Source organism: Eriocheir sinensis, chromosome 13 (assembly GCF_024679095.1).
Source record: "Eriocheir sinensis breed Jianghai 21 chromosome 13, ASM2467909v1, whole genome shotgun sequence".
NCBI classification, from domain to species: domain Eukaryota; kingdom Metazoa; phylum Arthropoda; class Malacostraca; order Decapoda; family Varunidae; genus Eriocheir; species Eriocheir sinensis.
The window spans coordinates 12,520,988-12,547,778 of record NC_066521.1 but is presented as its reverse complement, the minus strand read 5'-3'; the positions used below and the strand labels follow the sequence as shown (position 1 = coordinate 12,547,778).

General features: G+C 39.7%; 1 protein-coding gene and 1 long non-coding RNA gene across 2 annotated transcripts in view; one reads left to right on the top strand and one right to left on the bottom strand.

Moving 5' to 3' along the window:
* Positions 1-26,791, top strand: part of LOC126998008 (uncharacterized) — an 83,409-nt gene that overhangs the window by 28,019 nt on the left and 28,599 nt on the right. The gene's annotated exons all lie outside the window — the stretch shown is intronic.
* Positions 1-26,791, bottom strand: part of LOC126998003 (uncharacterized) — a 59,636-nt gene that overhangs the window by 13,293 nt on the left and 19,552 nt on the right. Inside the window, exons 3-4 of the mRNA XM_050859275.1 lie at positions 21,576-21,790; positions 2,775-2,908 (exon numbers count right to left, since the gene is read on the bottom strand). Of these exons, the coding sequence (XP_050715232.1) occupies positions 2,775-2,908; positions 21,576-21,790 (349 nt within the window). The remainder of the gene's footprint in view (positions 1-2,774; positions 2,909-21,575; positions 21,791-26,791) is intronic.

The following is a 26,791-nucleotide window of genomic DNA, read 5'->3' as shown; positions in this document are numbered from 1 at the left end:
AGACGCCTACGAGGGGATATGATTCAAGTCTTCAAGTATCTAAAAAAGTTCAATAACGTCGATTACTCCAAATTCTTTGAACTGCAAACCAACTCAAGAACTAGAAATAACGGTTTACCCATTCAGTCGAGTCGATGTAACACAGACATTGGAAGGAGTTTCTTTTCAAACCGAGTCATCCGCCACTGGAACAATCTTCCCTCAGAAGTAGTAAATGCGAATACCATCAACTCCTTCAAATATAGAATCGACCGTCATTTCGCTGCGTCAGGAGTAAACTGAATAACGAGGGGCTTCCATCTGCTCCTCAATATCGAGGTGCTTTCATCTGCTCACCAAGCCCCAAGTGGCGGTCGAGCAGATTAAATCACCCAAGCGGGCGACCTCGTAATGAGCCAATAGGCTTTCTGTTGCCTGCATTTCCATGTTTCCATGTTTCCTCTCCTCTTTGCATTCATCCTCTCTCCTTCTCCTCCCTCTTTTTCTACTTCAGTTCCTTCCTTCATCCATTTATTTCTCCTTTCCTCCCTTTGTTCCTTCTCTCTCTCTCTCTCCTTTTCCCTCTCACTCCTCCATTTCCTTCCTTTATACTCTCTCTCTCTCTCTCTCTCTCTCTCTCTCTCTCTCTCTCTCTCTCTCTCTCTCTCTCTCTCTCTCCTTCCTTTCCTCTTTCTCTCTCCTTCCTTCCCTGTATTCCTCCCGTTTCCTCCTCCTCCCTCTTTTCCTTCTCCATTTCCTTACTTTATCCACTCCCATCTTCCACTCCCTCCTTCTCCTTTCCACCCAAATGTTCCTCCCCTCTCATTCTGCTGTCTCCCTTCTCCTCCCTCTCCCTCCTCCACTTCCCTCCCTCATCCCCTTACTGCCAGCCCTCGCGTTTACCAGTGATTACCAAGACGAGGCCATACAAGGCACAATGGGACAAGAGCCAACGCGCCAGTCGTGTACAATAACAATAACAACAAGAAGCCTTACCGCTGTTACCGCTACTGCTGCTGCTACGGAGGGAATCAGACTCGGCAGCAGTAGCAACAGAAACCATACCAGCAACGCGAGCAGAAATGGCAGCAGGGAAAACAAGGCGTCAAGAAGATAGCAAGGAAAAAAAGGAGTAAGGAAAACAACAACAGTGAAAAAACAGGAAAATAGAAAGAAAACAGGAAGGAAATAGCAGCAGGGAAAACAAGGCGTCAAGAAAATAGCAAGGAAAAAAGGAGTAAGGAAAACAACAACAGTGAAAAAGCAGGAAAATATAAAGAAAACAGGAAGGAAACAGCAGCAGGGAAAACAAGGCGTCAAGAAAATAGCAAGGAAAAAAGGAGTAAGGAAAACAACAACAGTGAAAAAGCAGGAAAATATAAAGAAAACAGGAAGGAAATAGCAGCAAAGAAAACAAGGAGTCAAGAAAATAGCAAGGAAAAAAAGGAGTAAGGAAAACAACAACAGTGAAAAAACAGGAAAATATAAAGAAAACAGGAAGGAAATAGCAGCAGGGAAAACAAGGCGTCAAGAAAATAGCAAGGAAAAAATGAGTAAGGAAAACAACAACAGTGAAAAATCAGGAAAATATGAAGAAAACAGGAAGGAAATAGCAGCAAGGAAAACAAGAGTAAGGAAACAGGAAAACAGCAAGAAAATAGGAAGGAAGCAGACAGGAAACATCAAGGAAACGGCAAAAGGGAAAACAGCAGCAGTAAGGAAAATGGGAGTATGGAAAACAACAGCAAGGAAAGCAACAGCAAAGAAAACAACAGCAAGGAAAACAACAGCAAGGAAAACAACAGCAAGGAAAACAGCAGCAAGGAAAACAACAGCAAGGAAAACAACAGCAAGGAAAACAGCAGCAAGGAAAACAACAGCAAGGAAAACAACAGCAAGGAAAACAACAGCAAGGAAAACAACAGCAAGGAAAACAGCAGCAAGGAAAACAACAGCAAGGAAAAGAACAGCAAGGAAAACAACAACAAGGAAAACAACAGCAAGGAAAAGAACAAGGCAAAACAGGAGCAAGGAAGAAGGAACAAGAAAAACATAAAAAAAAAACAGCAACACGGAAACAGGAAAATGGCAAGGAAACATGAAACAGTAAGGAAACATCAAGGAAACATGCAGGAAGCAGCAGCAAGGAAAACAGAAGGAAGAGGAAACGGGCAAGAAAAAAACAATGGCAAGGAAACAGGAAAACAGGAAGAGAACAGAAACGGAACAACCAGGAAACAAGAAAGAAACAGAAAGGAAATATCAAGAAAACATAGAAAGGAAACAGGAAAACAGAAAACAGACGAAAACAACAACAAAAAAATCATAAAAGAAACAACAATAAAACATCATGGAAACAGGAAAACAGGAAGAACAGAAAGGATAAACAGCACCAAGGAAACAGCCAGGAAATATCAAGAAAACATCAGAAAGGAAACAGGAAAACAGAAAACAGACGAAAACAACAACAAAAAAATCATAAAATAAACAACAATAAAACATCATAAAAACAAACACAAGGACTAACGAAGCATAAACAGCACCAAGGAAACAACCAGGAAATATCAAGAAAACATCAGAAAGGAAACAGGAAAACGGAAAACAGGGACGAAAACCGACAAAAAAATCATAAAATAAACAACAATAAAACATCATAAAAACAAATATAAGGACTAACGAAGCATAAACAGCACCAAGGGAAGAAAGAAGAGCAAGAACAGAGACAGACCCCGCCAGAAGAAGCAGAAACAGTGTCCCCTAGAGGCGGTGGGTGGGGCGGGCGGTACTCGGCTCACCTGGCAACCTCCGTGTGCAGGCCCAGCTTCTTGAGGCACTCCTCGGGGGACACGCCGCACGACTCGCAGTGCCGCGTCAGCTTCACCTCCGCCGGCAGCACCTCGCTCTGCTGCAGCCGCTCCCTGGCCGCGCCCTGCCGAGAAAATAAGGCTCGTAAAAGACCGACGTAATAGCGACATTAGAACATATTTGTCTTCTAGTTTTCCCTGTCGCCCCCTACTAAGAAAAAGACTCGTGGCATTAGGATGTATATATTATTAGTCGTCCCTGCCGCCCCCTGCCGAGAAAATAAGGCTCATAAAAGACCGACATTAGAACATATTTGTCTTCTAGTCTTCCCTATCGACCCCTACTAAGAAAAAAAAAAAAGACTCGTGGCATTAGGATGTATATTATGTTAGTCGTCCCTGCCGCCCCTGCCAAAAAAATAAGACTCATAAGACTGATATTAGAACGTATTAGTCTTTTCGCCCCCTGCCAAGAAAAGAAGACTCGTAATCAGGTTTTATGTAGTCTCCCTTGCCATGGTTAAGTCGCTCCCTGTCGTCCCCTGGCAAGAATATAAGTCTTGTAAGAATGGTATTGCAATGTATTAGTCTTCCCTGCCGCCTCTGCCAAGGAAAAAAGACTTGTAAGACTGGCATTAGAGCATTTTAGTCTCCCCTATCGCCCCTGCCAAGAGAGAAAGACTCGTAAGACTGGTGTTGTATGTTAGTCTCCTTGCCATGGTTAAGCCGCTTCCTACCGCCCCTGCAAAGAATGGACTCTTCAGACTTTTGATTATACTTCAGTCTTCGTTAGCGTTGACAGAATACACCTCCGCTGGAAAAGGTAGAGAATTGTTAACCGCTTACACATTCACATTTGACAAGGCTTCGTAGGAGTTTTGGGCATTTCCATGGGTGGTAGTTTTATAACCCTGGTTGTAGTTTAACCTTTCTTCTGTACACCCGATTAATCTCCTCTGTGCCCTTTGAAAGTAGGTGATATGAGAGGGGGAAGCGCTGAGAATACCGACCGTCTGTATCACTGGTCTCTCCTGTGAAAGGCGGAAAACTCCTCTCGACAGGCAACCCTTACTGCAATACAATGAGCCGCTGTTGCCGTGCCTGCTCTTGTGAGGGATAAGTGATTGGACCCTCGAGGATTCTGCATCGCTGGTTTAATCCTGTGAGGAGCAGAAAATTGACCCCAACGGACGCAGAGCCATCTACCGGAGAAGGGAAGAAGGAGAAAACAGACATAACAGGAAAGGGAGAAAAGATAAATAGGAGTAAAATAAGAAGGAAAGAAAATAACAGAAAAATGAGAAAATGAACATAAAGGAGAGTGAAAAAAAAATAGAAAAATAAGTAGAGAGAAGGGAAGAAGGAGAAAGCAGACATTACAGGAAAAGGAGAAAAGATAAATAGGAATGAAATAGGGAAAAGGAAAGAAAATAACAGAAAAATGAGAAAATGAACATGAAGGAAAGGGAAAAGAGGATAGCAAAATAAGTATAGAGAGAAGGGAAGAAGGAGAAAACAGACATTACAGGAAAGGGAGAAAAAATAGATAGGAATAAAATAGGGGAAAGGAAAGAAAAAAAACAGAGAAATGAGAAAATGAACATGGAGGAGAGGAAAAAAAGAATAGAAAAATAGGTACTTATAATAGAAAAAAAGGGGGAAAGGAGAGGAAAGAAAGAAGAAACAGCAACAAAGGAAAAAAATAGACACGAAAGAAGAGAAAGACGAAATGAATAGGAAAAAATAGAATGGGAAAGAAGAGGAAACAAAGAAAACAAATGAAGGAGAAAATTTACATGAAAGAAAAGGGAGAAAAGAACAGTAAAATAAATGAGTGAAAGATAGAGAATGGGAAAGGAGAGGAAAAGGAAAAAAAGAAAACAGAGAAAATGGACTTGAAGGGATCGAAAGAAAAGATGAATAAGAAAAAATAGAATAAAGGAGATGAAAGAAAAAAAAGAAAGAGAAGGGAAGGAGAAGGAAACAGACATAACAGGAAAGAAATAAGAGTTGAACAAAAAAAAAGATAGAAGGGGAAAGGAGAATAAATAAATAAAAAAAGAGCAGAGGAAAAGAGAGAAAACAGACATAACAGAAGAGAAAAATAAGGTAAATAGGAAAAAAATAAAGAGGAGAGGAGAGGGAAGATATAACCAAACAGCAGGAAAGGAGAAAATGGATATGGAAAGTCAGAAGGAAAAGAATAGGAAAAATTAGAAGCGTATATAAAAAAAACAGAAAAGGAAGAATATAAAGAAGAAAAGGAAGGGACATACAGAAAAGGAAAGGAGTGGAAAGAAACAATAGAAACAGCGGAGAAAAAGGAGAAAGGGGGACACGAAAGGAGAGAAAGAAAAGGGGAGTAGAAAAATTCGATGCATGTAAAATAAAACAAAAAGAGAAAGAGGAAAGAAAAAAGGAAACATCAGAGAAAAAAGAAGAGAGAAAAAAAGGGAGAAAAGACGAATAGAAGAGTATAGACGCGTGAAAATAAAGAAAGGCGAAAGGAGAGAAAACAAAAATGAGGGAAGAAAAATAAGAGAGAGAGAGAGAGAGAGAGAGAGAGAGAGAGAGAGAGAGAGCGTAATAAAGTTGAGTAAAAATAAAAGAAAAAAAAATATGATGAAACGAGGATGATCAGAGACAAAGAGAGGGAAAAGAGGAAGGAAAAAGTAGCAACAAATGAGAGAGAGAGAGAGAGAGAGAGAGAGAGAGAGAGAGAGAGAGAGAGAGGGGTGACAAATTGAATATTGCTCAAGAGACGGAAAGAAGGAATAAAAGAAAATCAATGAACGAAGAAATGAAGAATGATTGAGTGAAATAATGTAGAGGAGGAGGAGGAGGAGAAGGAGGAGGAAGAGGAAGAGGAAGAAGACATGAAGGAAGAAGAAAAAAAGAGGAAAGAGGACAAAAAATAAAATTATAAAAAAGAGGAGAAGGATGAAGAGGAGGAGGAGGAGGAGGAGGAGGAAGATAATAAGGAGTAGTAGAAGAGTTAAGGGGAGGAGGAGGATGAAGAAGCATAAGGGAATGAAGAAGTTATTGTTGTTGTTGTTGTTGTTGTTGATGGTGGTGGTGGTGGTGTTCTTATTACGGGGCGGAAGTCACCTTTCTCCTCTCAATCAAGGTCACATTCTCTCTCTCTCTCTCTCTCTCTCTCTCTCTCTCTCTCTCTCTTTCCCCATTATCCCTTACCTCCCATTTCTCCAATAACTTCCCCTATTCACTCTCTCCTCTCCCTCCCTCCCTCCCTCTCCCTCTCACTCAGATATGTCAACTTGTTTCCTTTTGTCCATCGCTCAGCACTCCCTTGTTAGCTTTGTGTGTGTGTGTGTGTGTGTGTGTGTGTGTGTGTGTGTGTGTGTGTGTGTGTGTGTGTGTGTGTGTGTCTGTGTGTTGTTTTCTTCATTCTTGATCTGAACATGTCCTGGAAAGCTTTATGTATGTATGTATGTATGTATGTATGAGGGGGTTGATTGCGGTGTTTGAAACTTTAACTCTGCATCGTTTGCGTTAATCAAAACCCCCGGAAAAAATTATGCTCGTCCAACCAGTGCGAACTTTTGCATACGTGCCTTTGCTGGGGCCTCCTGATGTTTGTTTATTCATTAGTTTTTATATTTTGTATCTGTCTGTCTCTGTCTGTGTTTTCTGTGCTGTCTGTCTTTGTTTGTCAGTCTGTTCGTCAGTGTTTGTCTGTCTGTTTTTCTGTTTGTTGGTGACCAAGTTTACTACAGTGCCTCAGGTTGGTGAAGAGCAAACGAGCATGTATGTATGTATATATGTATGTATGCATGTATATATGTATGTATTCATGCATTCATGCATGCAGATGGTATAATTTGAATAAGTTATTCTGAGGAAAACTCACGGAGAATGAATGAATGGGGAGCTCCACAGTGAGAGTCTAAAAATAGATTTGAAGGTGACTATGAAGAGAGCAAATGTAATGTTTAATCATCAGCTGACAGGACAACAAATACTGATCAGACACAAAACACTGTAGAGAGTAGAGGAACACACACATCTAGGACAAACAATATGTGCAAACCCGGCCCGTGAAAAAAAAAAAAAAATGGAAAGAGAATAGCAGTGGAATGGAGCACTTGGAATGGAAGACTTTCGCTAGGCATCGGAATGTCATGAATAACAACTTCCCACACTCCCTGAAGAGAAAGGCGTACAATCAGTGTATCCTCTCGGTCCAAACATGCCGAATATAAACTAAACTTAGCTTCTCACAAGTGATATAGAGAGAATGCTAAGAAGCGCACACAGAGGAATGGGGAGAAAAAAATGCTGGATGTAACATAGAGAGACAAAAAGCGAGCGAGCGTCATGGATTAGGGAACAGGCAAAGATTGAATACATTTTGCTGATGAATAAGAATAAGAAATATACTTGAGGAGGTCACATCATACGAAGAACAGATAACAGATGGACAACCAAGGTAACATAGTGGCAGCCCAGGAATTGTAGACCAGACAGAGGACCAGGTGGAGGGATGCGATTAGGGCATTTGCCGGAGCAGGATGGACCACACTAACATCAGACAGAGAGAGGTGGAGAACGTTGTAACAGTGTGGTGGAGCGCCCGCCAGTAACAAAGCCAGGTGGAATGAACTGTTTAATCTGTTGTGGAGTCCTGTAGCGTTGATTGAAAGGTCACTTTAGAAACACAAGCCAGCAGCGCTCGAGGATATAATAATGTTGGTGACTAACTTGGCTACACTGCCTCAGGATGTCGAAATATAAAAGGGGTTCTGTTGCTATTCCCTTCCCCCCTCTCTCCCCTTCCTTTCCCTCTCCCTTATGTGTAATCCCTCTGCCTCTCCTACCTCCTCCTCCTCCTCCTCTGTCGCCTGTCTGTCTCTCTTTAATGCCGTGTTAGTGAGAGTTTCCCACAGTATCAAATGCCGATTAGCAGGTTCCAATTAACTCAGTCTTTTATTTTTCTCTTTATCCCTTACTCTTTTATCTGTTATATAAAGAATGTTAACTGTCGAGAGAGAGAGAGAGAGAGAGAGAGAGAGAGAGAGAGAGAGAGAGAGAGAGAGAGAGAGAGAGAGAGAGAGAGAGAGATCCTGTTCCCTCATTAGTCTTTTAACAGGTAGAGGTTGGCGGGGGCTGGCAGGTGTTTCAAGCCTCACTAGGGAAGAACAAGAGAGGTATTGTGTTTCGTGTACCCCTTTTTATATTGTTGTGTCGTCTATAGTCTTCTTTATTATGTTATCTATACTCTATACTCTTCGATTCTCTATGTATCTATAGTTTTTCTTTTGTTTTTGTTATTCTTCTCGTGGTGTTGTATCGTCTATATATCTCCTTTCTTCTTTATTCTGTTATCTATATACTTTTCGATTCCCTCTGTACTCTTCTATCCTCTATTCATTACACTCTTTGTATCTATTTGTTTTCCTTGTTTTGTTTTTGTTATTTTTCTTGTGGTATTGTGTCGTCTATATTCGTTTTTCTTCTCTGTTCTGTTATCTATATACTCTTCGATTCTCTATGTGCTCTTCTATACTTTATACACTACGCTATTTGTATCTGTAGTTTTCCTTGTTTTGTTTTTGTTATTCTTGTGGTATTGTGTCGTCTATATATTTCTTTTTTTCTTTATTCTGTTATCTATATACTCTTCGATTCTCTATGTGCTCTTCTATACTCTATACACTACGCTCTTTGTATCTGTAGTTTTCCTTGTTTTGTTTTTGTTATTCTTCTTGTGGTGTTGTATCGTTTATATTTTATCCTTTTCTTGATTCTCTTTTCTGTACTTTACATACTCTTCGATTCTTCATGTACCCTTCTATTTATTCTGTACTCTATAACTGCACTCTTCGTATCTATATTTTTCTTGTTCTGATTTCGTTATTCTTCTAGCGGTATTGTGTCATCTATATTCTGTACATTTCTTGATTATCTTTTCTATAATCTGCATACACTTAGATTCTTTACTTTATTCTCTTCGATTCCAACACTGCACTTTTTTATTTTTATTTATACTTGTTTTTACTTTGTTTTCATCACCTCCATTACAATCTTAATTTGTTTTCTTATTACCTCCATTATCACCACTCGCCTCACACTGCCTCTCCTTCTTCTCCTCCATCATCACCATCTTCATTACCACTTCGTCCATCACCATCTCCATCACCTGTTTCTTTAATCCTTTATTCATTCACTTCTTCACCTTCTCCATCACCTTCTTTCTTTCTCCCTTCACTATTTCCCATTCTCTATTTCCCTTTCTTCCCTTTCTCCCACCCCTTTACATATACCTTTTTTATCGCCACTTCCTTCTTTTTTATCGCCACTTCCTTTTTTATCGCCACTTCCTCCTTTTTTATCGCCACTTCCTCCTTTTTTTATCGCCACTTCCTCCTTTTTTTATCGCCACTTCCTCCTTTTTTTATCGCCACTTCCTCCTTTTTTTTATCACCACTTCCTCCTTTTTTTTATCGCCACTTCCTCCTTTTTTATCACCACTTCCTCCTTTTTTATACACCACTTCCTCCTTTTTTATCGCCACTTCCTCCTTTTTTTATCGCCACTTCCTCCTTTTTTTATCGCCACTTCCTCCTTTTTTATCACCACTTCCTCCTTTTTTATCACCACTTCCTCCTTTTTTTATCACCACTTCCTCCTTTTTTTATCGCCACTTCCTCCTTTTTTTATCGCCACTTCCTCCTTTTTTATCGCCACTTCCTCCTTTTTTATCGCCACTTCCTCCTCTTTTTTCACCACTTCCTCCTTTTTATCACCACTTCCTCCTTTTTATCACCACTTCCTTTTTTATCACCACTTCCTCCTTTTTTATCACCACTTCCTCCTTTTTTATCACCACTTCCTCCTTTTTTATCACCACTTCCTCCTTTTTTATCGCCACTTCCTCCTTTTTTATCGCCACTTCCTCCTTTTTTATCGCCACTTCCTCCTTTTTTATCACCACTTCCTCCTTTTTTATCGCCACTTCCTCCTTTTTTTATCGCCACTTCCTCCTTTTTTATCGCCACTTCCTCCTTTTTTTATCGCCACTTCCTCCTTTTTTATCGCCACTTCCTCCTTTTTTATCGCCACTTCCTCCTTTTTATCGCCACTTCCTCCTTTTTTATCGCCACTTCCTCCTTTTTTTATCACCACTTCCTCCTTTTTTTATCGCCACTTCCTCCTTTTTTTTTTATCGCCACTTCCTTTTTATCACCACTTCCTCCTTTATTATCGCCACTTCCTCCTTTTTTATCGCCACTTCCTCCTTTTTATCGCACTTCCTCCTTTTTTATCGCCACTTCCTCCTTTTTTATCGCCACTTCCTCCTTTTTTATCGCCACTTCCTCCTTTTTTATCGCCACTTCCTCCTTTTTTATCGCCACTTCCTCCTTTTTTATCGCCACTTCCTCCTTTTTTATCGCCACTTCCTCCTTTTTTTATCGCCACTTCCTCCTTTTTTATCACCACTTCCTCCTTTTTTATCACCACTTCCTCCTTTTTTATCGCCACTTCCTCCTTTTTTATCGCCACTTCCTCCTTTTTTATCGCCACTTCCTCCTTTTTTATCGCCACTTCCTCCTTTTTTATCGCCACTTCCTCCTTTTTTATCACCACTTCCTCCTTTTTTATCACCACTTCCTCCTTTTTTATCACCACTTCCTCCTTTTTTTATCGCCACTTCCTCCTTTTTTTATCGCCACTTCCTCCTTTTTTTATCGCCACTTCCTCCTTTTTTTATCGCCACTTCCTCCTTTTTTATCGCCACTTCCTCCTTTTTTATCGCCACTTCCTCCTTTCGTCATCCATCACTCATTCGTCTTTTTTCCACCTTACAAAACTCACCTTTCTATCTTCATCACTCACTCACTCGCTCTCTCTTCCTCCCCTTCACCACCACCACCACCACCACCACACATCACACACCCTTCCAATTTCCCCTCACCGCCAGTGCATCAAATCTTTCATCACCACCGACCATTCCTGCTCCCCTTCCATCACCACCACCACGACCGCTTCCACTCAGAGCCACTCAAGTCCGGCTCTTCAGAAAACAAAGAAGATTTATTATATTTTTCTTCGTTCTTGTGTTTCCATTGTATTTTTCCTTCCTTCTCTTGTTTTTTTTTATTATTATTTTTTTTTTCTGGACCTTCTCCTGCCCTTCTGTCTTCCGAGCCCGTCAAGTGTTGTCCTCCAGTGTTTTGGGTCTCTCTCTCTCTCAAAATTGCATCAGTTTTTTTTTTTTCTTCTAGAGGTTATTTATTTTTTTATTTTATTTATTTGGTTAGTTTTTTATTTATTTATTTATTTGTTTGGATAGTTGTTTATTTATTTATTTATTTATTTGGTTAGTTGTTTATTTATTTATTTATTTATTTGGTTAGTTGTTTATTTATTTATTTATTTATTTATTTAGTTGTTTATTTATTTATTTATTTATTTGGTTAGTTGTTTATTTATTTATTTATTCCTTCGTCTCCTTACAAGTTTATTGCCTTCAAAAGTTCGCTTGTTAGTAGTCAGCTCGTTGGATTGAGTGTGTGTGTGTGTGTGTGTGTGTGTGTGTGTGTGTGTGTGTGTGTTGAAACTTCTAATTGGTTCATCTAAAACACACACACACACACACACTCTCTCTCTCTCTCTCTCTCTCTCTCTCTCTCTCTCTCTCTCTCTCTCTCTCTCTCTCTCACAGGATGGACGGTACATGAGAAACGAAAGGCAACTGAATGACGCGAGAGACAGACAAACACGAACAAAAGTCAGAGGGAAGAGAGGCTGATTTCACTTCCCAGAAATGTTCGTTAGGATGTGCTGCCCCTCCTCTTCTCTCTCTCTCTCTCTCTCTCTCTCTCTCTCTCTCTCTCTCTCTCTCTCTCTCTCTCTCTCTCTCTCTCTCCCCCCCCCCCCCCCCTCAAGGATTGATTTCATAGCGTTTCATCGAAGTGCTCGCAAAAGTAAGGAGAGACAGAGAGTCAAAGAAAAAGAGAAATATCCAGGGCAGCTGCTACAGAGAGAGAGAGAGAGAGAAAAGCTGTTGTGTTCAGTTCTATGTAGTGACGCACGAGGTTAGGAGGAGGAGGAGGAGGAGGAGGAGGAGTAGGAAGGGAGGAGGAGGAGGGAGGAGGTGGAGGCTGAGGTTGAAAAAAACTCCCAGAACAATTACAAACGATGAAAAAATGAGAGTGAAAACCGCGGAGGCCTGTGGAAAAAAAGATAACCCTGAGAGAGAGAGAGAGAGAGAGAGAGAGAGAGAGAGAGAGAGAGAGAGAGAGAGGGGGGCTGGATGTATGAGCTAAAACATTTGAGTTGCATGGGAAACTAGTATTAAAAAAAGAGCTCTGCCATGCTATTAGAGAGGAGCTTTGATACACTAAGAGCAACAACATAAAAAATTAAAGCTGCCTCACTGTACCAAAATTTTGAGACAACTGCTACACTATAAGAAAGGACCACTGCCACATCATAAACCCCCCCCCCCAAAAAAAAAATACCTGCCACGCTATCCCAAAAAGAAAACAACAACAAAATATGCCACACTATTCCATAAAAAAAAATATGACACACTATACCGAAATAACTACCACACTATAACAAGAACAAAAAGAAAAAAAAAACGCTGCAACACTTAAAATAACACGGAAATCTATAAGAACAACGTAAATCCGTATGTTACCTGCGGATAGCCACTGTGCACCTGTAATTACTAGACTGTTTGGGTAATGGAGCGTGAAGTGGTGTTTTGTGATGAGAAATTAGGTTGTTTGCCACACTTTAATAACACAGAGATAAAAGAACAATGTAAAACCGTATGTTACCTGCGGATAGCGAATGTACACCTGTAAGTACTAGACTGTTTGGGTAATGTAGCGTCAAGTGGCGTTTTGTAATGAGGGGAAGAAAGGTAAAATTAGGTTGTCTGCCACACTTTAAATAACACAGATAAAAGAACAATGTAAAACCGTATGTTACCTGCGGATAGCGAATGTACACCTGTAAGTACTAGACTGTTTGGGTAATGTAGCGTGAAGTGGTGTTTGTGATGAGGGGAAAAAGAGTTAAAAATAGATTGTCTGCCACACTTTAAATAACACAAAAAGATAAACGAACATTGTAAATCCATATGTTACCTGTGGATAGCGAACGTACACCTGTAATTACTAGACTGTTTGGGTAATGTAGCGTCAAGTGGCGTTTTATGATGAGGGGAAGAGAGGTAAAATTAGGTTATCTGCCACACTTTAAATAACACAAACATTTAAGAACAATGTAAAACCGTATGTTACCTGCGTATAGCCAATGTACACCTGTAATTACTAGACTGTGTGGGTAATGTAGCGTGATGTGGCGTTTTGTGATGAGGGGAAAAGAGGTTAAAATTGGTTGTCTGCCACACTTTAAATAACACAGAAAGGTAATAGAACAACGTTAATTCTAATATAACCTGCGGATAGCGAATGTACACCTGTAATTACTAGACTTTGGGTAATGTAGCGTCAAGTGGCAATTTGTAATGAGGGGAAAATAGGTTAAAAATTGGTATCTGCCACACTTTAAATAACACAAAGATAAAAGAACAACGTAAATTCTAATATCACCTGCGCATACCTGATGTACACCTGTAATTACTAGACTGTTTGGGTAATGTAGCGTGAAGTGGTGTTTTGCGATGAGGCGTAAAGAGGAATAATATCAATACGTATGTTACCTGCGGATAGCGAACGTACACCTGTAATTACTAGACTGTTTGGGTAATGTAGCGTGAAGTGGCGTCTTGTAATGAGGGGAAAAGAGGTTAAAATAGATTGTCTGCCACACTTTAAATAACACAAAAATTAAAGAACAATGTCAAACCGTATGTTACCTGCGTATAGCCAATGTATACTACTAGACTCTTTGGGTAATGTAGCGTGAAGTGGTGTTTTGTGATGAGGCTTAAAGAGGTAAAAATAGGCTGGGGGGACTCTACTGTTCACGGGCTGCTGCTGTGGGTGCCCTCCGTGCATGAAGCGCCGCGGTGATGAATTTTTAACGCGATGATAATTGTGTTTCGTTCAATTATTCGGGGCCAGTCAGTACCAGAAGCACACACACACACACACACACACACACACACACACACACTAACCAACGCATCAACATACACACAGTTCCTTCCCTCCCTCCCTTTCATTGTCTCTTTCATCATAAAACATGACAATAATACGATTACTCAGTGAATAGATACATTTAGATGTGTGTGTGTGTATGTGTGTGTGTGTGTGTGTGTGTGTGTGTGTGTGTGTAATAGCGTGAGAGCGGTAACACTAAGCGGACCGAATGATCAATATCGCCGAATCCTCCTCCACTTTACGTTTCCTTCAGAGCGGAACAACCCAATCATCGTGTGGCCTCCAGGTGAGTGCGCAGGTGTTCCCAGGTGAGAGAGAGAGAGAGATTGTGTGGAGCCGCGGATCTATTGGTTCTTAATTGTCTATTTCTTTGTTTGTCTGTCTGTCTCATTTTCTCTCTCTCTCTCTCTCTCTCTCTCTCTCTCTCTCTCTTTCTCTCTCTATCCCCCCTATATCCATTCATCCTCAATTATAATCCCTCCCGCAATCGCTCCCTCCTAATAAGCTCCTCCTCCTCCTCCTCCTCCTCCTCCTCCTCCTCCTTCGTAACACAATTCATAAGGAGGTGACCCACTTGTGTTGCCTTGTAAGGGTTGCCAGTTTACGAGGGCTTGTGGAGGAGGAGGAGGAGAGTTAGGGAAGAAGAAAATGAGATGGACAAACGAGATGAAAGTTAGAGGGAAGGAGGAACGAAGATGATGAAAGAGGAGATTAAGGAGAGAGTGGAGGAGAGAAGGAGATATGAAAGAAAAAGAAAAGTGAAGGAGAGAAGGAGGAGAAGCGATGAAGGAGAAGATATGAAAACGGAAGCGAGGAGAAGGAAACAAAGAATGAGGAGGAAGGAAGGAGGGGAGGGGGGATTCTAAGAGAGTGTATGTTTTGGGGGAGGAAGCAACGAGGGGAAAGATAGGAAGAGGGAGGAGATAGCAAGTGAAGGAGGGAGGGAGGGAGAGCGTATGAGGAGGAGGGATGGGAGAAAAGGTGAGAGTGGAGGCTGCTGAAGAAGTGGAGATGGTCTATTTTTAGCTTCGAGGAATTCTAAATATAGCTAGGAAAGGTCAGAGAGAGAGAGAGAGAGAGAGAGAGAGAGAGAGAGTACAATATAGACGTAACGGGCTATGCATCAGTAAGTTTTGTTCATCAGTTCCAAATGCATCGCTCAGTCTCCATTGACTTTTTGCGTGGGTGGGAGTGAAGGAAAGTGAAATGAATTATTGCCGTTCCTGAATGTACCGCTCACCAGGCTGCCAGCACGGACAGACAGACACAGAATAAAAGATTGACAGGCCGAAAAAGGACAGACAGGCAGGGGAACAGACAGACGCTGAGAAAGAGAAACCGAAGTAGACTGACAGGGCGAAAAAGCAGATAAGATTGGCAGGGAGACAGACAGAAAGAAAGAAGAAAAGACAGATAGTGAGAAAAGACACAAAGAAAGATAAACAAAGAGACAGGAAGAAAAATGACGGACAAACTAAAAACGACAGATAGACAGGCAGAGAAAAACAGACATACAGACGGAAGGAAAGACAGACAGACAAAAAGGCACATTATACTGATAGACAGAATGAGGAGAACTGAAAAACAGGACACACACACACACACACACACACACACACACACACACACACACACACACACACACACACACTAATAGTCACCCCATTTCCCAGTGTTAGGACCAATTACATAATAGCATTCATTTTTTCTCCCCGCCCATGAAGCGACACACCCTCAAATTGGCTTTCACCTCCACCCTCCCAGTGATTGCCAATTACGACCAACTAATTAATTTTCGCTCATTTCTGTACTTCGTCGTTGCATGATGGCAGCTAATTTACCTTAATTTCTCTTACCTTGTTTTTGATGTTTGTAACGTTGGTTTTAAATGCCAAAAAAAAAATGTGCCCTCTTTTTGTACAGTAGAGGAAGCAGATCAAGGGCAAATATAAGAAAAAAAAAGCCGCTAATCACTGCTTCAATATAAAAAAAAATGTTGATGAGTGGCCAAAAGAGAGGTCAATTTCGAGTGATGTTGATTCATGTAGACTTTTTTTTTACAGTAAAGAACAAAACAAAAAGACGAAAAATCCCTCTTGTGTCACAATATTTAATTCACTTTTGTATAGACAGAGTTTCACTGCTCGTCGAAAGTGAATCATTTTTCTCGCGCGGCGGTAACGTAATTATGTGTAATGAATTCACCGTCAGTATTGCTCTCATGATGGTAACTCAGTCCGTCGCTTCATTATTTTTTTCTTAACCCATTTATTTATTGTTGGATCCTGTTAGTTAGCCTTTTTTTGTTTTAATTATCCGTGTTCTTTATCCTCTTTATCCTTATTTCTTTTCTATGTCTCAGGTGTCTTTGGTTACAGATTGTTCTCGTTATTTTTGTTTCTATATTACGTTATTTGCTTATTTATTTATGAATTTATTTATTTATTTTTCTCCGTACAAGTTCTTTTTTGTTTTGATTATCTACATTCTACTTCATCCTCTTTATCACTAATTCCTCGCTGTGTGTCAGGTGCGTCGTGGTTATAATATTATGTACCATTTATCATATGTACTCAACGCTCTACCTAATGCAATATACTTAATTGATAATAATAATGATAACAATAGTAATACTTTTTAATCATAATATCTGATGGCCACAACAGTATCGCTGATACTATTAAGGCTTGGATACAGTTTCAACTTCAAATAAATGTTAGCTTCAATAATGATGTCTATGGTAAACTAATCTTTTCCATTAGCTTAGTGTTCATTTATTCTGGTTCATTGATGTGACAGATTTCAGTGACATCAACTGATCCCTTCAAACAATCCGCTTTAATGTTATTTGTTTGCCGACAGTTCAACAACACATTCTATTATTTTTAACATTTTTACTCCAGCAATTTCCTCTTCATATGCCTTCGTTCATTATGCAGTAAACATCCCTCAACACAAATTCTTTTATTGCTAACTTTTTTACTCCAGCAATTTCCTCTTCATATGCCTTCGTTCATTATGCAGTAAACATCCCTCAACACATATTCTTTTATTGCTAACTTTTCTACTCCAGCAATTTCTTCTTCATATTCCTTCGTTCATTATGCAGTAAACATCCCTCAACACATATTCTTTTATTGCTAACTTTTCTACTCTAGCAATTTCTTCTTCATATGCTTTCGTTCATAGTTTTTTTAGAGTATAGGAAACAGCTCAAGAGCAAAAAAATAATAATGAAAAAAGTCCACAGGTCACATCTCCTATAAAAAGAGTTGAGAGGAGTGGCCAAAAGAGAGGTCAATTTCGGGAAGAGAGGTGTCCTGAAGTATCCAGCAAACATGCCTCAACTACAAATTCTATTATTATTTTTTCTACTCCAGCAAATTTCTCTTATATGCTTTCGTTTATAAATCCACCAAGCATGTCTTATAAATTATTTCAAACTGACACCACCTAACCAAATCTGTTTACACTCTGGCCTTCAACGCTTATTATTATTTGTCATAGACTATATTTAATTCTCTACACACTATGCTCTCTTTCATTTTTAGAACAAATCTCTGCTGTTAATTATCTCCACCTGATATTGCGTACACGTTGACATTTAAACAGAAATATGATGCATTGTGCAGAGAGAGAGAGAGAGAGAGAGAGAGAGAGAGAGAGAGAGAGAGAGAGAGAGAGAGAGAGAGAGAGAAAGGTGAGAAAGTGGTAACGATCATATATTTCAAAAACCTATGAATTGTAGAAACGGAGAGAGAGAGAGAGAGTGAGATGGGTGAGATAGTTTTAAATATCATATATTTAAAAAAACTTTGTATTGTAGACACGGAGAGAGAGAGAGAGAGAGAGAGAGAGAGAGAGAGAGAGAGAGAGAGAGAGAGAGAGAGAGAGAGAGAGAGAGAGAGAGAGAGAATCAGTTAGTTTTGTTCATCAGTTCCAAATGCATCGCTCAGTCTCCATTGACTTTTTGCGTGGGTGGGAGTGAAGGAAAGTGAAATGAATTAAAGAGAGAGAGAGAGAGAGAGAGAATAAAAAATGTTTACGGGTAAGATTATTTTTATTTATACTTTTATCCTCTACCTTTACGTCTTCTTTATTTACCTTTTCTTTTCCAGGTGAGTATGAGGGAAAGTTACCTGTTCAATTACTCAGGCGGGACGTCGTGGGTGAGCTGCTGTTTCTGTTTAGTTGTTTTTTTAGTTTGCTCTGAAGTTACGTCTATTTTTTCTAATCTAATTTACCTGTGTGGGCGAACGAAAGGTATACTTGTAAATTTTCTCAGATAAGGTTTAATGGGTGAGAGAGTTTTTCTTCTACCTTTTTGTTTTGAATTTCACGTTTTATTTATTTATTTTTGTTTTTTTTATTTACCTGTGTGTGTGTGCGTGCGGACGAAAGGTATACTTGTTAATTTTCTCAGGTAAGGTTTAATGCGTTAAGGACTTTTTTACACCTTTTTGTTTTGAATTTCACGTTTTATTTCTTCTACTTTTTTATATATTTTAGTTTACCTGTGTGTGCGAACGAAAAGTATACCTGTTGATTTTCTCAGGTAAGGTTTGATGGGCTAGAGGCTTTTTCTTCTTCCTTTTTGTTTTGAATTTCACGTTTTATTTGTTTTATTTGTTATATATATGTTTTTTTTATCAACGTGTGTGTGCGAACAAAATATATATCTTCGTTTTTCTAAAGGAAGCTTTAGTGAATGGAGGGCTTTTTTATACCATTTTATTTTGAATTTCAGTTTTATCTTTTATTTATTTTTATTTTTATTTATCTGTGTGTCCGAACAAAAGGTATACCTGTCCATTTTCTAATTTAAAGTTTAGTGGGTTAAGGACTTTTTTTATACCTTTTTGTTTTGAAAATTATGTATTAGTCATTGTAATCACCTTTATCATTATTATTAGTTATCTTATTCCTATTCTTTTGCTTTATTTCCAACTCACTGTTTATCATTCTTCTTATTGTTATTTCCAACTGTGTGTAGAGGAGGGCGATGGGTAGGCGTTCAGTCAGTCATGGTTAGTTCTGTGCTGTCCATTTTCCCAGGTTAGGCAACGAAAGGTATACCTCTTCGTTTCATACGGTAGGATTCAATGGGTTGCAGACTTTTCTTTCTACCTATGTGTGTTGTATTTTGTGTTTCAGTCGTTTTAATTACCAGGTTGCGTGAAAAGTTACCTCTCTCTCTCTCTCTCTCTCTCTCTCTCTCTCTCTCTCTCTCTCTCTCTCTCTCTCTCTCTCTCTCTCTCTCTCTCTCCATCTATCTATACATCTATCTATCTATCTATCTCTCACTTTTCTTTTTACCTTTGTGTTTCGAATTTGATTTTTCATTGAATTTAATTACCAGGTGTGCGTGAATGATATTTTTTCATTGTTTTTTATGAAGTTAATTTTTGTATCCAACTTTTCACCTCCATCTCACTTTTTTATTATATTTATCCTTCTTATTTCCAAGTGTGTGAAAGAGAGGAAAAATTCGCGTTCACTCAGTATATTTTTTTTCTACTTTTATGCCCTGAATTTCACGTTTTATTTCTTTTTGATTACCAGGTGAGCGGGGTTTTTTTTACAAAAAAGGAAGCAGCTCAAAGGCATAAAAGAACTAGAAAAAAAAGCCCGCTAAGAATGAAGTTTCCCTTTTCAGTTGATTAAGAGTTGAGTGCATAAAACCCACGCACTTTTTTTTGCCTCATTTCCATTTTCATTTCCTGCGGTGTCTCAAGGGAGCTGTGTGTCCTGTCAATTAATTCGTACCTCTGCTCTTTAAATTCTACTTCTTTGTTTCAATTTACATTTTAATTTCCTGCTCTGCCCTAATGAAAGATACTCGTTCACTTCATTTATCACGTTCTTCTTCAAAATCCATCTTTTTCTATTTATTCTTATTACTTGTTCATTTCATTTTCTTATTTTTCTACCTACATATTATTTTATTATTTTGGATTCTTATAATTTTTAGTTTTTTTCTTACTCACTTTTTTTCTCTCATTTCAGGCTGTGTGTGCGAAGAAAATACGAGTTCAGTCAGTAATAGATAGATTTTTACGTTACAATTCATGTCTTTATCTATGCACTTTTATTATCTATTATTTCTCATATTCTCATTCTTTTATTTGCAACTCGCTTTTTATCATTTCATTCTTCTTATTTCCAACTGTGCGTGAAGGAAAACACGGCGTTCTGTCAGTAATACATAGTTCTATAATTTAAACTTCAGATCTTTTTCTATGTATCATTATTAGTTATCTTAGTTTTATTTCCAATTTATTATCATTATTTTTATTCTTATTTCCAACTTCGTGTGAAGGGAAGGAAAGTTTGGAGTTAGTTCTGTACTATAAAATTCACGTCTTTTATGCATTATTGTAATTATTATTATTATTATTATTATTATTATTATTATTATTATTATTATTATTATTATTATTATTATTATTATTATTATTGCTATTATTATTATTATTATTTTTATTATTATTTTTATTATTATTATTATTATTATTATTATTATTATTATTATTATTATTATTATTATTATTATTATTATTATTATTATTATTATTGCTACTATTATTATTATTATTTATCTTATTCTTTTTTATTTCCAGCTTATCACATCATTATTATTATTATTATTATTATTATTATTATTATTATTATTATTATTATTATTATTATTATTATTATTATTATTATTTCCAACTGTTTGAAGGAAGTCAGTATATAGCTAGTTCTGTACGATAAAATTCACGTCTGTTTCTCTATCATATTATTAGTTATTTTATTCCTATTCTTTTTATGTCCAACTCACTGTTTATCATTCTTTTATTATTATTTCGAGCTGTGGGTGGAGGAGGGCGATGGGTGGGCGTTCAGTCAGTCAGTCAGTCAGTCAGTAGTTAGTTCTGTGCTTTAAAATTCGGGTCTTTTTTTCTTTCCTTTTCCCCTCCCTGTACGTTGCGCCGCCCGTCCCCTGAGGCGGCGGTGATCATGTCCATTAGGTGTACAGCGCCATTGTGATGAGGCGGGGGAAGGGGGGGAGGGGAAGGGGAGGTGAAGGGAAGGGGGAAGGGGAGGGGAGAGGAAATGATGGTGCTGATGATGCTCCTACGGTTTTCATTATTATTATTATTATTATTATTATTATTATTATTATTATTATTATTATTATTATTATTATTATTATTATTATTATTATTATTTATGTTTCTATTGATGTTGATGGTTGTGGCGACGGTGGTGGTGGTGGTCTTGAAGTTGTTGTAGGTGGTGGTGTTGATGGTGGTGCTGATCGAGGTTTTGTTTTAGTTGTTGTTGGTGGAGGTGGTTGTTGTGTTGTTGTTTTTGGTGTTGGTGATCGAGTTGTTGTTGTTGTTGTTGTTGCTGTTGTTGTTATTGGTGGCTCTAGTAGCAGAGTTATTATATCAAAACATCAATTAAAAGTTATCAGAATTACTGTTTACTCACACACACACACACACACACACACACACATGCTCCCCCATCCACCCACCCACTCCTCCACCCTCACACACCCTCCCCAAGCCCTTACCACAACAAACCACGAACTCCCCTTGGCTACCCAACCCACCAAAACCCACACCCTAAATTCCCTACCCTAACCCCTCCACCCCCAGACTCCCTCCTAACCCCCCCACACAGGAAAATTCTCACTCACCTGGTTCCTCGATGCGATATCCTGGATGCTGTTGGCCCCGTCAGCAGACAGGCCGAGGGAGAGCACAAGGGCGTCCCCGGTGGAGGGTTTGCGTTCCGTGAAAACCACCGCGTCGAAGGGCACTTTTGGGGTCCTCCTGGTCACGGGGTCATGCTGCGCCACGCTCAGGAGACCCATCACGGGGCCCTGCGTGGAGGGTGCCCGGGACTGCCAGCCTGCGGGGGGAGATAAGACAGGGATGAAGGGGCGCAGTGGGAATAGGAGGAGGATAGATCGGAGGGTTGTGGAGGAGGAAGAAAAGAATGTTTGTTTGTGTGTTTAAAGGAAATGAAGAAAAGATAAAAGGGACGAGGTGAAGGAGGGAGAAGAGCATGTTAGATTGTTGATATAAGGAGGGATGTGGAGAAGGGAAAAGAGCAGGATAAGGTGGTTTTGGTGTGGTTAGAAAAGGAAGAAAGGATGAAGGGGTTAGGTGAAAGAAGGAAGAAGAGTAGATTTGATTGTGGTTATAAGGAGGAAGGGTGTGGAGGGGAAGAGGAGGAGGAGGTAGAAGAAGGTTTGGGTGTGTTAAGGAAGCGAAGAAAAGATGAAAGGGCGATGTGGAGGAAGGAAGAGGAGTAGGTCAGGATGTGATGAGGAAGGGGAGGGGTGGAAGAGGAAGAGGTTTGAGTGTGGTAAGAAAAGGAAGAAGGGAAGAGTGGAAGGAGGAAGAAGAGTATGAAGTTAGGGTGTATCAAGGTGTGTGGAGGACAAAGAGGAGGAGGAGGAGATTTAGGTGTGGTAAGGAGTAGGAGGAGGAAGGGTAAAAGTGGGAGAAGGAAAAACAGGAATAAGGGGTTAGGGGGGTAAGACAGAGGAGAGGTGAATAAGATAGGTGTGTAGAGGAGGAGGAAGAGGAGGGAAAGGTTAAGGTAAGATAGAGTGGAGGTGAAGGAGCGGATGAAGGAGAGGCAAGATATGAGGAGGAGGGAAGGGAAGATTCTGAGTAATGGTACGTGTTAGGGAGGAAAAGGAAGGAGGAGACGTAGTCGGGGTGAGGCGTAGGTCTAAGGAAGAGTAGAAGGAAGAAATGGATGAAGTACTATAGTCTGTTCAAATAAAATGTTGCTCTGGCGCCTTGGCAGTGTGTTCAGCCCTGTCCTGATTGTCTCTCATGGAGGTTCTCTGTCAATCTCACAGACTACCCAGCAAACTCTTTCATTACAATGTTGACAAATTTCTACATAATCTATCGGGAAATTTCTTGATACATTTAGCACTAGCAGACTGATCACACGGATGGTTTTTCAGCAGGATTTCCTCAAGATTGCCACCAATTTTTCATTGCCTACATGACAAAAAGTGCGTTACGGGAGGAGTGTTACTGAGGGAGAGTCCTGGAAAACTCCACGGACCTAGCCAGCCACGTTTACGTTACTCAGCGGCGCCCATTCCATATAATCTATGCTCATATGCGTAGTTAAGCTTCAGAGTCGCTCCCTCAACTTCTCTTTATTATGTGTCTTTTTTCTATTTCAGTACTAATTTAATGACGCTTGTAAGTGACAGTGATATTTAAGAAATGATAATTACAATTCTGAGCAGTTCTTTCACTTGTACTTTTCAGAATTTCTTCATTTATTTTGTTTTACTGATTTTTTTTACGAACATATGTCAGCTTTACAATTACTGCTGTGTTTAATGGTGTCAATCGTAACTGTTGGTCTCGCGTAAGAGGTGAGCTAAGATATAAAAAAAAAAGTAATATGGAAGCATGTAGCACGAGAGCATGTGTGAGTGACATGATGTAGACATAGCTATGATGAGATAAGGCTTTGCAACGGCTCCCATACAACCTCCATGAGAGTGAAAGAGGAATCCAGCCAATCAGAGAAGACCTGACAAACACTTTCTATGCCCCGGATGAACACATTGTTAGGACAGACTATAGTAGGAGGCGACAAAGGAGAGGGAGAAGTGAAAGGGTGCAAGGAGAGGGTAAAAAAAGAAGTAGGAATGGCATGCGGTAGGGAGGAGCAGAAGGGAAGGGGGACAAAAAGAGAATATGGAGGAGGAAAAAAAGAGTGTGAGGAATGCAACACTAAAGGGAAGGAGAAAAATGTGAAGGAGGAATCTGACGTGTTGACAAATAAGACGAAGCAAAGGAGGACAGGTGAGGCAGGAAGGAGGGAGGCAAAAGGAGAATATGGAGGAGGAAAAAAAAAGAGTGTGAGGAATGCAACACTAAAGGGAAGGAGAAAAATCTGAAGGAGGAATCTGACGTGTTGATAGATAAGACGAAGTGAAGGAGGACAAGTGAGGTAGGAAGGAAGGAGACAAAAGGAGAATGTGGGAGAGGAAAGAGTGTGAGGAATGCAACACGAAAGGGAAGGAGAAAAATCTGAAGGAGGAATCTGACGTGTTGATAGATAAGACGAAGTGAAGGAGGACAGGTGAGGCAGGAAGGAGGGAGGCAAAAGGAGAATATGGAGGAGGAGAAAAATGTGAAGGAGGAATCTGATGTCTTGATAAATAACACGAAGTAAAGGAGACAAGCGCGGCGGGAAGGAGAGAGGGAAGAAGAAGAGGAAGGAAGGAAGGGAAGGAGAAAAATGTGTAGGAAGAATATGACGTGTTGGTAAATAAGACGAAGTAAAGAAGGGGAAGGAGGGCGGGAAGAAGAAGAAGAAGGAGGTGAAGAGGGAGAAAAGGATGCAGGGGAAAGGAAGGCGAAGAATGGAGAACTGAGGCGGAGACTGTGGAAGATAATGTAAAGTATGTAAGGAATGACTTGATTAACTCCACTCCTTAGCATACTTTCTCACTGTCTTGCTCTTCCTTTACCCTATCCTCCTCCTCCTCCTCCTCTCTCCTCTCCTCTCCTTAGCATACTTTCTCGCTGTCTTCCTCTTCCTTTACCCTATCCTCCTCCTTCTCCTCTCTCCTCTCCTCTCCTTAGCATACTTTCTCGCTGTCTTCCTCTTCCTTTACCCTATCCTCCTCCTCCTCTCCTCTCCTCTCCTCTCCTCTCCTCCTCTAAGGCGCATCCATATATCCCTTCTTTATGGGGGAAATAAGGATTCTACTCAAAGGGAAATGGGTATCATGTGAAGGCGTAATCTCTCTTCATCCTCACCTCTCCTCCTCCTCCTCCTCCTCCTTAACGTGAATAAAGCCGCGACAGATTTTCCACTCAGCGACAAAGTGGGTTTCCGAGTGACGCTTTTCGAGGCTCGTGTGTTCAGAGCCACACAGGAGGCGGCGAAAGGGAGGAGTCGTATATGTTCTCTTTTCCTTCTTCTTCAGTGGCGGACGTTAAGCCTCATCTTCACGCGCGTAGAGAGGAAGAACTTTAAGAGAGCGGAGCGGCGGGAAAAGGCTTAGATTGAAGGTAAATCTAGTTAGTTAATTAACCTTTGCCGCCACCGTCTGGGATTACCTTTTACTTACCTTGATTAAACTCTACCGGCGGAGGACTGAGACATGGCTTCTAAGTGGAGGGGAAGTCTGATATTTGCGAGTTGAAAGTGATAAACGTAATTAATATGTTCCTCGCCCTTGCTTTTATCTCTTGGTGATGGCTAACTTTGCCTGCGCACTGGTAAGAAAGTAAAGTAAGTAAAGAAGGAAAAGTGAGTAAAGAAAGGAAGTCAATACAAGCAAGAATTTAAGGTCTAAGGAAGGGAAAGTTTGATGTGTCCGACTGAAAATGTGTCTGTCTGAATATGGTGCTCCCTCACTCTCTCTGATGATGTTTGGTTCTGCTTGTGGAATTGTACGAAAGAAAAAGTAGTGCCAAACATGATTTTAAATATAAGAGAGGGAATTTTGATATGGACGATTGGAAACTGATATACTACTTTATTAATCTATTCCTCACTCCCTCTGGTGGTGTTTGATTCTGCTTGTGGAATTGTACGAAAGAAAAAGTGGTTCCAAACATGATTTTAAATATGAGAAAGGGAATTTTAATACGATTGAAAACTGATATACTACTTTATTAATCTATTCCTCATTATTGCTTTTTACTTTCTAATGATTTATAGCTTTGCGGACTTATAAGAAAGAAAACAAAGTAATTCGAAGCATGGGTTTGAAGTGCAAGGAAGGGAAACTTTATTATTAACGGTTGGAAATGTTTTTACAATCAATACATTTTTCAGTCTTGCTATTGCCTTCCTGATTTTCTGATATCTAACTTGGTAAACTTATAAGAAAAGAAGAAAAAAAAAAAGGTTATTCCAAGCGTGAGTTTTAGATAATAGGAAGGGAAAGTTTAATAAGTACGACTGGAAATTCATGTAATTAATTTATTCCGCATTCTTCATATTGTCTTTCTGATATTAAACTTTGCCTGAGGACTGGTAAAAATGGCATTTGAAACAAGAGAAAAAAAAATATAAGAGCCGGAAATTAATATATACATAGTTAGTAATGAGCGTCGGCAATTCTCTTTCTGATGATGATAATAACCTCTGCGTGAAGGTTTCAAGGACAGGGAAGAAGAGTACGAGACCAGATCATTCATTAATATCAAATGTACGTTTTGGAGCGAATACCTATTTGATTCATGCTCAGTCCATCATTATCATCTTCAGTCATTACGAGTCTACTACGGAACAAAGACCTTTCCCAACGTTATCCACTTCTCTCTGTCTGGTGTTAGTGTACTCTGTTCTGCTTTGGCAAATGGTCGACACTTTCATCTCTCCACCTTGTCCTCTGCCTCTCCTGACTTCCACTAGCTAATGGTTGCCACACTTACTTTCTGTGTACTTTATTTTTATCGACAAAGGAAACATGCCAAGAGAAAAACAAACCATAAAACAAGGCCGGAACTCGCTACTTGTACGTTATGAGTGAAGAGGAAAGTGTTGAGAAAAGTTATCCGTTTGGGTCAAGGAGCAAAACATACCGAAAAAAATAGCAGGCCCGCAACTCGCTTCTGCTACAAAGAGAGTACAAAAGAAAGTGTCCAAAAAGTTATATATTTTTTTTCTCAAAGTAAAACAAACTGGGAATAGAAGCCCGCAACTTGCTGCTTCTACAAAAAGGGTACAGAAGAAGAGGCCAGAAAGAGTGATGCGTTTGGGTGAGAGAACAAAGCAAAGTGGAAAAACAAGCCCGACACTCGCTGCTCCTACAAAAAGGGTACAAATGAAGAGGCCAGAAAGAATGATGCGTTTGGGTGAGAGAACAAAGCAAAGTGGAAAAACAAGCCCGACACTCGCTGCTTC